The sequence below is a fragment of the Salmo trutta genome, chromosome 14 (assembly GCF_901001165.1).
Source record: "Salmo trutta chromosome 14, fSalTru1.1, whole genome shotgun sequence".
Taxonomy (NCBI): domain Eukaryota; kingdom Metazoa; phylum Chordata; class Actinopteri; order Salmoniformes; family Salmonidae; genus Salmo; species Salmo trutta.
Genome location: NC_042970.1, coordinates 85,967,791 through 85,984,717, shown reverse-complemented (window position 1 = coordinate 85,984,717; position 16,927 = coordinate 85,967,791). Strand labels below are relative to the sequence as shown.

Genomic DNA, 16,927 nt, shown 5'->3' with positions numbered 1-16,927 from the left:
ACAATTGTTGGAAAAATTACTTGTGTCATGCACAAAGTAGATGTACTAACCGACTTGCCAAAACTATAGTTTATTAACAAGAAATTTGTGGAGAGATTGAAAAAAGAATTTTAATGACTCCAACCTAAGTGTATGTAAACTTCCGACTTCAACTGAATTATCATATTTCCATGTACATTAGATAGGGGGTTGGAGCCCCCTTCACCACACAGACAGCGTGGTGAAGAAGGCGCAGCCGCGCCTCTTCAACCTCAGGAGGCTGAAGAAATTCGGCTTGTCACCAAAAACACTCAAACTTTTACAGATGCACAATCGAGAGCATCCTGTAGGGCTGTATCACCGCCTGGTACGGCAGCTGCTCCGCCCATAACCGGAAGGTTCTCCAGAGGGTAGTGAGGTCTGCACAACGCATCACCGGGGGCAAACTACCTGCCCTCCAGGACACCTACACCACCCGATATCACAGGAAGGCCAAAAAGATCAAGGACAACAACCACCCGAGCCACTGCCTGTTCACCCCGCTATCATCCAGAAGGCGAGGTCAGTACAGGTGCATCAAAGCTGGGACCGAGAGACTGGAAAACAGCTTCTATCTCAATGCCATCAGACTGTTAAACAGCCATCACTAACACTGAGTGGCTGCTGCCAACATACTGACTCAACTCTAGCCACTTTAATAATGGAAAAATGTATGTAATCAATTTATCACTAGCCACTTACATACCCTACATTACTCATCTCATATGTATATACTGTACCCTATACCATCTACTGCATCTTGCCTATGCCGTTCGGCCATCCCTCATTTATATATTTATATGTACATATTTGTATTCATTCCTTTACACTTGTGTGTACAAGGTAGTTGTTGTGGAATTGTTAGGTTATATTACTTGATAGATATTACTGCATGGTCGGAACTAGAAGCACAAGCATTTCGCTACACTTGGATTAACACCTGCTAACCATGTGTATGTGACAAATACATTTTATTTTATTTTATTTGAAGTTGACCTCTTTAACCCTTTTTGAATCACAAATAGATGAATTAACCCCCAAAAAGTTTGATCAGATTTTTGTTTTAATCACCTACCGTATACATTATTTATCAGTTAATGTGTTTATTAATTCATCAAGGCTCAACATTAAAATTGTAAGTATTGAACTAGCTATTTTCATCTGTGGTATTACTGCTTCCCTCTCTTTTTGTTTATTTATTTTCTCTTTTCTTCTCTTCTCTTTTTTACCCAAAATACTAAAGATACTGTACCAACTATAACTCCCCCAGCCAACAGAATTGGTCCTACTACCACGGCAACTGCTACTTCAACAGCAATAAGTACTGTAGTCCCAGCTACTACTGACCCAACAACTACTGCTGAAATTAAACCTTTCTTTATATTTTCTTTTTTCCGTCTCCTCTTTTCTTCTTCCTGTCTCCTTCTTTCTTGCTCCTGTAACTCCTCCTCCCTTCTCCTCCTCTCCTCCTCCATCTCCTGTTTCTTTCTCTCCTCCTCCTCTTTCAATTTCCTCTGGGCCTCCTGGTACATCTCATTGGTGTAGTGCTCTCCTCCATTCATCTCTACCATCTCTTCTATCTTCCTCAGCAGCTCTTTGACCTGAAGACGGTCATCCTTCTGCTCATTATTGAGACAATGGTACCTTCCCAAACAGCTTTTGATCAGTTCCTGAAGTGCAACACAAGGATTCAGACACTCCTCAACTGTTTTCCCCTTCAACTGATCTTCACCAGTGAACAGAATGATGGTGTTCTTTGAGGCTTCTTCTCCAAAGTTCTCCTGGATCCACTTCACAGTGTTCCTCTCCTCCTCTGTGAACCTCCCCAGTCTGATCACCAGCAGGAAGGCGTGGGGTCCTGGCACTGACATTTCTATACACCTGACTATTTCACTTTTCATCTCTTCTTGAGACATGGTTGTATCAAATAGTCCCGGGGTGTCGATGACATCAATTGTTCTCCAATTCACCACTCCTCTCTGTTTCTCACATTTTTCAGTTACAGACACAAGAGAGGCCTCTTGTGTAAAGGCATCTCTCCCCAGGATGGTGTTTCCTGTTGAACTCTTCCCTGCTCCAGTCTTCCCTACCAGAACTATTCTCAGATCAGAGGGCTGCCCTGAATATGTGGAAATACAAATGGTAACACATTTTATCATTATCAGCTACCAAAGTCATTACATTAGATTCACAGGGACATCATTATCAGTTACTAAAGTCATTAAATTAGATTCACAGTGACATCATTATCGGTTACTAAAGTCATTCAATTAGATTCACAGTGACATCATTATCAGCTACCAAAGTCATTGATTTAATTTCACAGGGACAACATTCATCTAACAGCAACAGTTAAGCCTAACTATTGCATCACCAGGTTAATTTGTCCAACAACTGTTACCTTACCTGCAGGACTGTCATTCTCCATGGGATAGGGTGATGAAACACCTGTGGGTGTGGATCTTTCACCTAGGTATAATAATCCATCTTCAGAACCTGAAATGAAAATGTTTTGTCCTAGTATCTTGCAACATTATTTTCAATGATTCCATAGTATACTCTGAAATATGTGTTATTTATGAGGGAATAATGTGATGTGGATTTCTGTACATTGGTTGGCTTGGTGACAGTGTACATATACTGTATTCTCTGGTATAATTGTTTTTACCATTCACTGTTTGGCAACAGAGGGAATTGGGGTTTATTAATTATCTGACCATCTTTCTGACCATAAAGGAATTGAGCCATACTCACCGAAGTCTGTCATCTCTTCCACCTCAAGTAAAGGAACTATTGTAAACATAAAAAAATGCATGTATAATTATATATCAGGTTCAGATTCATAGCTGTACAGTTTTCCTTATTCATTGGAACTTTTCAAAATGTCTTCATAAATCACATCATATGTTATTAAGCTGTTATTAGTCAAAGAAAAAACATGAGCTGACTCACACCCAGAGAAATGTATTTTATGTGGAGGTGCTGACTAACGGCGAATAAACTATAAGCTATAAAAATAATGAGAGTCACACACTCCATATATAAACTCCCAGTCATTTATTGGGTAAATCACCAACGTTTCTTCATCACTGTGCCTTCTTCAGGGTAATGTCATGAATGCTTGAACCAGGTTATGTAGACAAACACTGCAATTAGTGCAACCAATGACAATAGTGAGGGGTGTGTCATCATTATTACTTTAATTATAATTAATTGAGTGAAACTGTTAAAAAACAATAGTTTATGGCATATTGAATATATTAGGCTATTGTTATCATATGGAAACATCATTGAATATTGTACAATCTATTAGCATCAACATACATTATTGTTTAATTCAATTTCACATATTGAATTGTTTCCTATTTCATTTAATTTTTTTGTTACATGTAATCTTTTGGTTCAACCATAATGCATAATAAGCGTCATCAGCAGGGGGAACATATTATGTGAACGCTGATAAGCTGTAGAAATAATATATACATTTATAAGACTTGTTCATAAAAGAAAGAATTGTTCATAAGAAGGGCCTGAGATCAAAGTCAATATTCAGACCACTAGGGGTCAATGTTTTTAGAGAGGATATCCAGTAAGCCTCCCTTTGTAGTAGTAGGATCTCCATGTTACCTCCTCTCCTTGGTAGAGCAACATGCTCAATGCCTATGTATCTACAGACAGCTCTTCCTCTGGCTCCTCTACCAAAAGTGAACGTTTTTTTTTTCTACAACAGAGGGCGGGGACACCGGGGACAACACTCCCAGCATGTAAGAGGGTTCGGCTCATACGTTGGGGGAATAGGAAATCCACTACCACCCCGCGACACCTACCAATTGAGACCCAGGACGAGCCCCCAGTCCAACAGGAGATAAATGTCTTCAACTTATCAAGTAAGACCCTGACATCAGCTCACCTCAGTGTTCTCAATAAGGGGTTATGACCCTGACATCAGCTCACCTCAGTGTTCTCAATAAGGGGTTATGACCCTGACATCAGCTCACCTCAGTGTTCTCAATAAGGGGTTATGACCCTGACATCAGCTCACCTCAGTGTTCTCAATAAGGGGTTATGACCCTGACATCAGCTCACCTCAGTGTTCTCAATAAGGGGTTATGACCCTGACATCAGCTCACCTCAGTGTTCTCAATAAGGGGTTATGACCCTGACATCAGCTCACCTCAGTGTTCTCAATAAGGGGTTATCATTTGTACCCACTGCATACATTAATGAATTTGACGTCCAGATAGAGCTATTCAAGTTTCTTCATAATCTGAGATTGCGTGAGTTCTTTAATAAGAGTGAAATTTACATGACTCCACGTGAAATGTCATCCTCAGTGAGATGTATACATACAGTTGAAGTCGGAAGTTTACATACACTTAGGTTGGAGTCATTAAAACTTGATTTTCCACCACTCCACAAATTTCTTGATAATAAACTATAGTTTTGGCTAGGACATCTACTTTGTGCATGACAAGTAATTTTTCCAACAATTGTTTACAGACAGATTATTTCACTTATAATTGTCACGTCCGTCGTAAGGAGGAGACCAAGGCGTAGCGTGGGAATTGTTCCACATCTTTATTTATATGTGAAACTATGCAAGACAAACAATAAACTTAATAACCAAAACAAACCGTGACGAAGAGGTGCAACATGCACTAACTCAAAATAATCTCCCTCAAACACAAGTGGGAAAAACAACTACTTAAATATGATCCCCAATTAGAGACAACGATGACCAGCTGCCTCTAATTGGGAATCATATGAAAACCCCAACATAGAAAAAATAAACTAGAACACAACATAGAAAAATGAAACGAGACAAAACCCCCCAGTCACGCCCTGACCTACTCTACCATAGAAAAATACGAGCTCTCTATGGTCAGGATGTGACAGTACCCTCCCCCAAAGGTGCGGACTCCGGCCACAAAAACTGAAACCAAAAGGGATGGTTAGGGAGGTGTCTAGTGTTGGTGGCGGCTCAGGTGCAGGACGACGAACCCTCTCATCCTGTGAACCCGCCAGCATCGGTGGAGACTCCGGACTGCAGACTGTCGCTGGAGACTCTGGACCGTCGCTGGAGACTCCGGACTGCGGACCGACGCTGGAGACTCCGGACGGTCCCAGAAGACTCCGATCGGTCCCAGGAGGTTCCGGACTCCGAACCGTCCCAGGAGGCTCTGGACTGGGAACTGTTGCCGGAGGCTCCGGACTGGGAACCGTCGCCGGAAGCTCCGGACTGGGAACCGTCGCCGGAAGCTCTGGAACAGGAAGGCGCACTGCAGGCCTGATGCGTGGGGCTGGCACAGGTGGCGCCAGACTGGTAACACGCACCTCAGGGCGAGTGCGGAGAGCAGGCACAGGACGCACCAGACTGGGCAGGCGCACTGGAGGCCTAGTGCGTGGAGCCGGGACAGGTGGCACCAGACTGGTGACACACACTTCAGGGCGAGTGCGAGGAGCAGGCACAGGACGTACTGGACTGAGGACACGCACTCCAGGGAGAGTGCGAGGAGGAGGCACAGGACGTACTGGGCTGTGGAGGCGCACTGGAGACCTGGTGCGTAGAACCGGTGCAGGATATACTGGACCGTGGAGGCGCACTGGAGGTCTGGAGCATAGAGCTGGCACAACCCGTCCTGGCTGAATGCTCACTTTAGCCCGGCAAATGCGGGGCGCTGGCACAGGACGAACTGGGCTGTGAATGCGCACTGGCGACATAGTGCGTAGAGCTGGCGCAGGATATCCTGGACCGAGGAGGCATACTGGAGACCAGGAGCGCTGAGCCGACACAACCCGTCCTGGCTGAATGCTAACTTTAGCCCGGCAAATGCGGGGCGCAGGCACAGTGCGCACCAGGCTATGAATGCGCACTCGAGATACAGTGCGCATCACCGCATAACACGGTGCCTGACTGGTCACACGCTCCCCACGGTAAGCACACCCGCTCTGCAGCGCTCTCAATGCCAACTCCTCTCTCCGGAATCTTTCGTCGAGTTCCTCACTCGACTCCCTGACTGGCTGTGGTTCACCCCTCGGCTCCGCCGACCACTCCGTGTGCCCCCCCAAAAGTTTTTTGGAGCTGCCTCTCGGGCTTCCTTTGTTGCCATGCTAATACCTCGTAGCATCGCCGTTCCTCTTTTGCTGCCTCTATTTCCTCCCTTGGACAGCGATACTCCCCAATCTGTGTCCAGAGTCCCTTGCCGTTTAGGATCTCCTCCCATGTCCACGCTGCTTGGTCCTTTGGTGGTGGGAGATTGCAAGCTGGCTATCTTACCCTGTAACCCAGCAACAAGTCTGGCTGATATTAACTCAAAGTCCTGCTGACTTCAGTCTTAAAAGGCTTTTTTGATGTTGTCGGCACGATACATTGATAATGAAGGGGGCTATGCGTTTACAGGTTGATTCTCCTCCTTGTCGCATTCCTATGCTTATGCATTGCTGACTCCTGACAGATCTTACAACGCCTGGATAGATAAGTATCAGCTAACCACAGCATATGTTTTCCAGTCGATGACACAGTTGGTGACGTGGCACGCAACCATTGGTTGTTACGTCGCCTCGCTTTAGCTGTGGAACGCACCCTTCCTCACTCACACATTCATACACATCCCCTGAGAGCCGTCACCTTCCATTACAACTGTTGTATTTTCAAATCGAAACAATGAGAGCTCTCAACCCCCCAGAAAAGAAAATATTTGAGAGAACCAATCAATGCGTCTGCTCAATTTCTGAGAGAATATTGCATTAACGGCTTCTTGTCCAGACCAGTGAGTTACAGCTCTTCCTCGTTGTACAGTATACCACGTGGTTCGTGTCAGCCATGCTACCTGCAATTTACCACAGGAGAGATAAATTGCACAGTAAATGAAGTAACTCTGGATATTTTTTGACTTATTGTTTTTCTTGGTCCTGTGCAGTTGTAAATCAAACACATACGTGTGAACACCAGAAGTTTTTTCAATTTCAACTTAATTAGAACAAATATTGAATCATGCAAGTGTGCCAATATTAATGACCGCAACTTGCAATTGCACTGTCATTATGGTTTTGTTATGGTGTTATACAATAGTTCTCTGTTTTGCTCTACGACCCCCACAAGTGCCATGGGACTCGTCTGTAGGTAACCCGGTACCGGTTAAAAAATGAATGGAAGTAGTTTTGTGCCAACAAAAAAAAACAGGCTAAATATGTCCAAAATTATTATTTAATTTATTTCAGCTTTCTTATATGGCCTAGATATAGGACAGACACTTTAAAATCTTGCTCCTTATAATTTATTTTATGACTGTCTGTTTTGACTGAAAGCCTAAATCATGTTCCGAGATCTGTGCTCTTTCCAACTCCACTGATCCAGAGAGTGTTGTGTTCAAGGTCACCACTAGAGGGACCCATCAGACCAAATAGGAAAAATAGCCCAAGAACATTGAGTTCAGTTGTTATCAGGTATTTAATACAAACTCCCCACAATACATATGCCTTACATTTTCTTGAAAATTAATTTTGTATGTAAAATGAAAAGATTTGTGTATGCAGTCAGAGTAGCTGAAGTCCAGAACACTCACACTCTCTCTCTCTCTCTCTCTCTCTCTCTCTCTCTCTCTCTCTCTCTCTCTCTCTCTCTCTCTCTCTCTCTCTCTCTCTCTCTCTCTCTCTCTCTCTCTCTCTCTCTCTCTCTCTCTCTCTCTCTCTCTCTCTCTCTCTCTCTCTCTGCTCTCTGCTCTCTGCTCTCTGCTCTCTCTGCTCTCTCTCTCTCTCTCTCTGCTCTCTCTCTCTCTCTCTGCTCTCTCTCTCTCTGCTCTCTCTCTCTGCTCTCTCTCTGCTCTCTCTCTCTCTCTCTCTGCTCTCTCTCTGCTCTCTCTGCTCTCTCTTGTTAAAGACATGATATCTGCCTCCACAGACTCTGACCAGTGTCTGAAGATCCTCACCTCTCCTCCAGAAACTTCTCTACTGGTTTTCCCTGTAGCTGATCTACACCAGTGAATAATACTATAGTGTAGTCTGAGGCCCCTTTACCAAAGTTGTTAATCTGGTTATCCTCTCTATTGTTGAAGACATGATATCTGCCTCCACAGCTGTTGACCAGTTTCTGAAGCTCCTGACTCTCCAGATCAGCAATAGATAAAGTTTCTTCCTCTTCTGGTTTTCCCTCTAGCTGATCTACACCAGTGAATAATAATATTGTGTAGTTTGTAATGCACGATTTCCTGCTGAGATCTTTATTGGTTATTTGTAGCACTACTTTGAATAAAATAATAGTATGATGAATGCCCTAATTACTGTGCATGCTTTGGCCCAGGTGCTCCTAATTGAGTGTTTGTTAACTCAGTGATGAATTGAAAATTGTGATGACTTACGTTAAAGTGGCAATATGTAACTTTTTGGGTGACCCGACCAAATTCATATAGAAATGTCAGTTGTAGATCCAGAAGCTTATAAGAAATCCTGCTACGCCCTCTAATGAACCATCAAACAGGCAAAGTGTCAATACAGGACTAAGATCGAATCCTACTACAATGGCTCTGACACAAGTCGGATGTGGAAGGGCTTGCAAACTATCACGGATTACAAAGGGAAAGTGTTTTCTCCATCTCTTTAGCTATCATACTATAATGCCACTGATTTCAAAACTTGATCCTCCAGAAAGTTGAGAGAAACAGTTATGCAGCTTCACTATACGATACATTCCAAAAAAAGCTGTGTTCGACAGGGTTACCAAGACAGACTGACCAGCTCAAATAGACAGAAGCCTTCTACAGTATATGGCAGACCAATCTGAACTCCTCTCTCGGCATGTCCAGCCCACTCATTATCTCAGCCAATCATGGCTAGTGGAAAGGTTGCTGACTTTTTCTGTGGCTTAACCAACATGGCTCGTAATTTAACAATTTTATTCTTATTTACAGATGGCATACAAGTTTGAAATTAAGGCACATGAAAGTTCACATGTTCCAAAAGGCATTTCTGCCAAAAAACACATTTTGATTAAAAATAAATAAAAATAAAACATTAAAATGGCTCTGCTGTGAAGTCGAGGCTTGCGAAATATGCCTAGTTTCCTGAAACAGATCACAAAATGTTATTTGATTCCGATTTGTTATTTCATATATATCCGTCTTTCTCATTGAAAGCAATTCTAAGAAGCGGTAGATCTGTTCTGTGTGCTATTTCTATGCTTCCGGTTCTTAAATTTCATTTTTGCATACTTTTGTTTTGTACACCAGCTTCAAAACAGCTGGGAAAAAAATGGTTATGGAAAATATATTTCACAGCGGTTTAGATGGTACAATGATTCTCTACACTACACTAGTTTTGTCACAAATTTTAGCAACCAGGAAATGGCAGAGCAATTTCTGCATGCGGGAAATTTAAAGGTAACATTGCAATGATTCTCTCCACATGCATTGAAACCAGTGGTGGCCACTGATTGGCTGAATACCCTGGGAGAAATGTTCCTTCTAAACTGTGCTTGTGTGTAGGTGTGCAGTAGCCCCAAGACTGCAACACAGCTCCCTCTGGACTGCCATGTAGAGCGCAGAAGAAATATCAGCTCACAGAAAGAAGCACGAGATTAAAGTTCACTCAACTTTCTAGAGTTTTCCCTTTTAGTTTACACTGTCAAAGTTTACCTTTACTGTGGCAATTGTGATCGAATCAACGCAATATTTCAATGCAACACACCGGAACAAAACGAACTATGCAAGAGATTTAATTGTAGGCAGAACTCATAAGAGTAGGATTATATTTCACATGACTCAGACCGTTCTCGACACAGACCAGTGCGGCTTAACCAATCAGAGCTGCAGTAGGCCTATACGCAAATAGACCATTGCCATATATGCATCTGTGGCATTTACTTTGAACTGGACTGTGTTTACAACTGTGGTCATGACTCGTGAGTTGATGCGCTTGTTTTGAGATCAAAGCAAGAGCTGCATGTAGCCACGTGTGCACATTTTGTTCATATCCTTTGCTAGTTTATGAAATATTAGGCAGAGGGTAGCATAATTTGTCTGATTCTCTGTAATAATGGTATGGGAATAATAATGTTTTATTTTGTAAAGTGGTTTCTTGCATCAAACAACTATTTTAGTCACCTCCTTGTCTGAATGACAAGTGGATAAAACAGATTAATTGTCACGTCCTGACCAGTATAAGGGTTAATTGTTATTGTAGTTTGGTCGGGACGTGGCAGAGGGTATTTGTTTTGTGTGGTTCGGGGTAGTGGTTGATTTAGTAGGGCATTTGATTTATGTATTCCGGGGGTTTTGGGCACTGTGTTATGTTTTTCTATGTTTAGTCTAGTGAATCTGTTTCTATGTTTAGTTAATTGGGGCAGGGACTCTCAATTGAAGGCAGGTGTTGTCTATTTGCCTTTGATTGAGAGTCCTATATATTAGGGTGTGTTTGTAATTGTTTCTTGTTTAGCGTGTGTGAGCATGACAAGACTGTTGTGTTGATCGTGAGTTCGTTGTGTTATTATTTTGGTGTTCACTTTTTGAGTTAAATAAACGTCAAGATGAGCATCCACAATCCTGCTGCATTTTGGTCCTCCTTTCCCGACGACAACCGTGACATTAATGTCTAGTCCTGCATGTTTTTTAGTTTTTTTTTCTCCAAAAGTCTCATGGATTGTAGGCCTACATTGAACGCCACACATTGGCTGCTACTGTGGGCTGAATGATAGAACAGCTATTTCCATGTTAAAATGTTATGGGATGCATTTTCTCCATTGTTTTTGATGGCAGACCACTGGTAGACCTACATTATGATCCAATAGCCACAGTAGCCTACTTGGCCACTGTTATAACTGTAACTTAAAGCGGGTACAGCCTCAGTGTTCACAGTAAACTGTGCTGGAAGTTGCACAGAAGTTTACGCTCAGCAGACCTGAAATTTGCTCAGTGTGGAACATTTTTTGAGGGAACATTGCCAAGGGGGGAGGTGGTGGTTGAAGTTGTCAAGAAAGCAGCTCGACAGATATGACACTTGGTTGATGCGTGTAACGTCTGAGCAGGGGAATATGACTCTTGTACACCAGGGATGGGCAACTCCAGTCCTTGGGAGCCTGATTGGTGGCACACTTTTCCCTGAGCCGTATATCTAAAACACCTGATTCAACTAACTGCATTCTAAACTGAAGATCATGATTAGTTGATTATTGGAGTCGGGTGTGTTAGCTGGGGCTGAGTATGATTGTGTTTCCCCATTCAGACGTTACATTGCATCAACCAATGGTTGCGTACCATGTCATCAACTTTACCATTGGGCAACAGATTGCTATAACCTATGATGTGGTTAGCTGATATGTAAAATACCTATACAGGCGTTGTAAGATCTGGCATCAGCAATGCAGTCAGGCAGGAATGCATTCAAGGTCACCAATCAGGCCCCAGATGACTGGAGTTGCCCATCCTTGCTGTACACTATGGTATAATGGCCTGTCAGTACCAACAAACCTGCAGGTGTGTCCCTCAGCACCAAGAAATATGCAGGTGTCCCTCAGTACTAAGACTCCTCCAGTCTACTGACATAATTTCCTGTCACAAACTCTGATACCTCCTGCGCCTCGACCTGTTGCTTCGACCTGTTGTTTCCGAAGATTTACTTTGTTTTATTTAAATTGTATTAATGTTTCTGTCAACACCTGCTACCAACTAGCCAGTTAGCTAGCTGGGTTTCAATGGAGCCTGCTTCGCCTGGAATAGCTAACGAACGTTTCCAGCGCTGTAGAGTTTTAAATTGACAGCAGACTTTCAGCACACATAGGGAAGGACATTCCACAAGCACAGCACTTACACAAATGACTGATGATTGACCGAGGGAAATCACCAATAAAAATATTGTGGGGGCAGTTTTGTTAGACTTTCAAAATCAAATCAAATTAAAATGTATTTGTTGCATGCTCCGAAAACAACAGGTGGGGGGGGGGCAATGCAAATAGTCAGGGTAGCCATTTGAATAACTGTTCAGGAGGAGTTGACATACCGGTGATGCAACCAGTCAATATGCTCTGTAGAACCTTTTTTGGGGATTTGAGAACCCATGCCAAATATTTTCAGTCTCCTGAGGGGGAAAAGGTTTTGTCGTGCCCTCTTCATGACTGTCTTGGTGTGTTTGGACCATGACAGTTTGATGGTGATGTGGACAACTGTTATAGACCCATTTCTATTTTGCCCTGTTTATCAAAAGTGTTGGAAAAACTTGTCAATAATCAACTGACTGGCTTTCTTGATGTCTATAGTATTCTCTCTGGTATGCAATCTGGTTTCTGCTCAGGTTATGGATGTGTCACTGCAACCTTAAAGGTCGTCAATGATGTCACCATTGCCCTTGATTCTAAGAAATGTTGTGCCGGTTGTGCGGGTCTCTGAGGGTTCTTTGGCCTGGTTTGCTAACTACCTCTCTCAAAGAGTGCAGTGTTTGAAGTCAGAAAATCTGCTATCTCAGCCTCTGCCTGTAAACAAGGGAGTACCCCAAGGCTCAATCCTAGGCACCATGCTCATATCAATTTACATCAACAACATAGCTCAGGCAGTAGGAAGCTCTCTCATCCATTTATATGCAGATGATACAGTTTTATACTCAGCTGGCCCCTCACCGTATTTCGTGTTAAATGCTCTACAACAAAGCTTTCTTAGTGTCCAACAAGCTTTCTCTACCCTTAACCTTGTTCTGAACCCCTCCAAAACAAAGGTCATATGGTTTGGTAAGAAGAATGCCCCTCTCCCCACAGGTGTGATTACTACCTCTGAGGGTTTAGAGCTTGAGGTAGTCACCTCATACAAGTACTTGGGAGTATGGCTAGACGGTACACTGTCCTTCTCTCAGCACATATCAAAGCTGCAGGCTAAAGTTAAATCTAGACATGGTTTCCTCTATCGTAATCGCTCCTCTTTCACCCCAGCTGCCAAACTAACCTGATTCAGATAACCACCCTACCCATGCTAGATTACAGAGACATAATTTATAGATTGGCAGGTAAGGGTGCTCGAGCAGCTAGATGTTCTTTACCATTCGGCCATCAGATTTGCCACCAATGCTCCTCATTGGACACATCACTGCATTCTATTCTCCTCTGTATACCCGGCGCACTGGTTGATGCTATTTATAAAACCCTCTTAGGCCTCAGTCCCCCCTATCTGAGATATCTACTGTAGCCCTCATCCTCCACAGACAACACCCATTCTGCCAGTCACATTCTGTTAAAGGTCCCCAAAGCACACACATCCCTGGGTCGCTCGTCTTTCAGTTCGCTGCAGCAAGCAACTGGAATGAGCTGCAACACAAACTCAAACTGGACAGTTTTATCTCAATCTCTTCATTTAAAGACTCAATCATGGACAATCTTACTGACAGTTATGGCTGCTTTGCGTGATGTTTTGTTGTCTCTACCTTCTTGCCCTTTGTGCTGTTGTCTGTGCCCAATAATGTTTGTACCATGTTTTGTGGTGCTACCATGTTGTGTTGCTACCATGTTGTTGTCATGTTGTGTTTCTACCAAGCTGTGTTGTCATGTGTTGCTGCCTTATGTTGTCTTAGGTCTCTCTTTATGTAGTGTTGTCTCTCTTGTCGTGATGTGTGTTATGTCCTATATTTATATGTTATTTTTTTTTTTTAAATGTAATCCCAGCCCCCATCCCCACAGGAGGTCTTTTGACTTTTGGTAGGCCATCATTGTAAAAACGAATTTGTTCTTAACTGACTTGCATAGTTAAATAAAGGTTAAATACAATTTTTAAAAAACCACCAAGGAACTTGAAAATCTCGACCCGCTCCACTACTGCCCCGTCGATGTTAATGGGGGTGTGCTCGAACCTCCCTTTCCTGTAGTCCATGATCAGCTCCTTTGTCTTGCTCACGTTGAGGGAGAGGTTGTTATCCTGGCACTACATAGCCAGGTCTCTGACCTCCTCCCTATAGTCTGTCTTGTCATTGTCGGTGATCAGGCCTACCACTGATGTATAGTAAGCAAACTTATTGATGATGTTGGAGTCGTGTTCGGCCATGCAGTCGTGGGTGAACAGGGAGTACAGGAGGGGACTAAGCACACACCCGTCAAGAAGTCCAGGATCCAGTGGCAGAGGGAGGTGATTAGTCCCAGGGTCCTTAGCTTACTGATGAGCTTTGAGGGCACTATGGTGTTGAACGCTGAGCTGTAGTCAATGAACAGTATTCTCACATAGGTGATCCTTTTGTCCAGGTGGGAAAGGGCAGTGTGGAGTGCGATTGAGATTGTGTTGTCTGTGGATCTGTTGGGTCGGTATGCGAATTGGAATGGGTCTAGGGTTTCCGGGATGATGGTGTTGATGTGAGCCATGACCAGCCTTACAAAGCACTTCATGGCTACTGATGTGTTCCCTTCGCATTCTTTGGCACAGGGAATATGGTGGTCTGCTTGAAACATGTTGATATTACGGACTCGGTGAGGGAGAGGTTGAATATGTCAGTGAAGACACTTGCCAGTTGGTCCACGCATGCTCTGAGTACCTGCCCTTATAATCCGCCTTGTGAATGTTGACCTGTTTAAAGGTTTTTCTCACATCCGCTACGGAGAGCGTGATTACACAGTCGTCCGGAACAGCTGGTGCTCTCCTGCATGCTTCAGTGTTGCTTGCCTCGAAACGAGCATAAAAGGCATTAAGCTTGTCTGGTAGGCTTGCATCCCTGGGCAGCTCTCGGCTGGGTTTCCTTTTGTAATCCGTAATAGTTTGCAAGCCCTGTCACATCCGACGAGTGCCAGAGCCGGTGTAGTACAATTCAATCTTAATCCTGTATTGACGCTTTGCCTGTTTGATGGTTCGTCTGAGGGCATTGCGGGATTTTTTGTAAGCATCCAGATTAGTCTCCCGCTCCTTGAAAGCAGCAGCTCTAGCCTTTAGCTCGGTGCGGATGTTGCCTGTAATCCAAGGCTTCTGGTTGGAATATATACGTACGGTCACTGTGGGGACGACGTTGTCGATGCACTTATTGATGAAGACGGTGAATGAGGTGGTATACTCCTCAATGCCATTGGATGAATCATGGAAGATATTCCAGCCTGTGCTTGCAAAACTGTCCTGTAGCGTAGCATCTGCATCATCGGACCACTTCCGTATTGAGCAAGTCACTGGTACTTCCTGCTTTAGTTTTTGCCTGTAAGCAGGAATCAGGAGGATATAATTATGGTCAGATTTGCCAAATGGAGGGCGAGGGAGAGCTTTGTATGCATCTCTGTGTGTTGGGTAAAAGTGGTCTAGAATTTTTTTTCCTCTGGTTGCACACGTGACATGCTGGTAGAAGTAGGTAAAATGGATTTATGTTTGCCTGCATTAATGTCCCGGGCCACTAGGAGCGCCACTTCTGGATGAGCATTTTCTTGTTTGCTTATGGCCTTATACAGCTTGTTGAGTGTGGTCTTAGTGACAGCATTGTTGTGGTAAATAGACGGCTACGAATAATATAGATGAGAACTCTCTTGGTAGATAGCGTGGTCTACAGCATATCATGAGGTACTCTACCTCAGGTGAGCAATACCTCAAGACTTCTTTAATATTAGACATCGTTCACCAGCAGGTATTGACAAATAGACACACCCCCACCGCTCATCTTACCAGACGCTCTGTCCTGCCGAAACACAGAGAAGATACCAGCCAAGACTCGGTGAAACATAAAATACTACAGTTTTCAATGTCCCTTTGGTAGGATAATCTCAACCGAATATCATTGAGTTTTCTTTTCCAGTGATTGCACGTTGGGCAATAGAACTGATGGCAATTTGCTCACTCACCTACAAATCCTAACAAGGCATCCCAAACCTTTTTCCTTGGTTTCTCCGCCTTTTCTTCATGATAATGACAAGGTTTGGGCCTTTTCTCCAGAAAGCAGTATATCCTTCGCGTCGAACTCATAAAAAAAATAAAAAATCTTTGTCCAGTTCGATTTGAGTAATCGCTGATCTGATGTCCAGAAGCTCTTTTCGGTCATAAGAGATGGTAGCAGCAACTTTATGTACAAATAAGTTACATACAATGCGAAAAAACAAACAAAATAGCACAGTTGGTTAGGAGCCCATAAAAACGGCAGCCATCCCCCCCGGCGCCATTATTATCAATATGATTATAGTCTTCAGTGTGTTTTCAACTAAATCAACAATATGGTGGAGATAATCCTGAAATAACACTGGTGGATACAACGTTTGAAAGCAAAACTGTTTAACCTCTTTGGAAAAGGTGTACCACTAGCGCCCGGCCTTGACAACATCCGGTGAAATTGAAGAGCGCGAAATTCGAAAATACAAAAACATTCATGAAAATGCAAGTGTTATACATCGGTTAAAAGCTTAACTTCTTGTTAATCCAGCCACTTTGTCAGATTTCAAAAAGGCTTTATAGTGAAAGCATACCATGCGATTATCTGAGGACAGCGCCCTGCGTACAAAAGCATTAAAAACTCAATGCCTTCTAGCCATTGCCGATCCACATTTCATTTTCCTTTTGTTTTGTCTTTGTTTTACACACCTGGTTTCAATTCCCCATGTCACGTCCTGGCCAGTATATAAGGTTAATAAGGTGGCGGCACTCGGCGGTCGTCGTCCTACCAGCTGCCACCGTTCCATGTTTCAATGTCTGTTTTAGTCTGCACCTGTTCCTTGTTTGTCATTAGTGGGGGGGGGGGGTATTTAGTTTGTCTGTTTTCGTTTGGGATTCGTGCGGGATTGTTTCGTGTTACGTTTATTGTAGTGGGCAGGATTTATGTATGTATTGGATTACGCAACGTATTTGGATAGGCATTAGGGTTGCCGGGCTGCGCCCCGTCTATTTGGCGTTTGGAGCTATTCTCCTTCCTTTTGTTGACTGTGCACCCTGCCTCGTCGCTGTATTTGCTCTTGGCCGTATTAAACGTTTGTTCAACGGACCTCAGCCTCCTG

General features: G+C 43.5%; 1 protein-coding gene across 2 annotated transcripts in view; it reads right to left on the bottom strand.

Annotated features, from left to right (window-relative positions):
* Positions 1-1,063: 1,063 nt before the first annotated feature.
* The window catches only part of LOC115147775 (GTPase IMAP family member 7-like), a 351,504-nt gene continuing 335,640 nt past the window's right edge, over positions 1,064-16,927 (bottom strand). Inside the window, exons 2-4 of one of the 2 annotated variants that reach the window (XM_029690073.1) lie at positions 2,773-2,808; positions 2,425-2,514; positions 1,064-2,137 (exon numbers count right to left, since the gene is read on the bottom strand). In XM_029690073.1, coding sequence (XP_029545933.1) covers positions 1,215-2,137; positions 2,425-2,514; positions 2,773-2,808 — 1,049 coding nt within the window. In that variant the 3' untranslated portion in view covers positions 1,064-1,214. Of the gene's footprint in view, positions 2,138-2,424; positions 2,536-2,772; positions 2,809-16,927 lie in introns of both variants that reach the window. The other variant, XM_029690071.1, reaches the window with a different exon arrangement.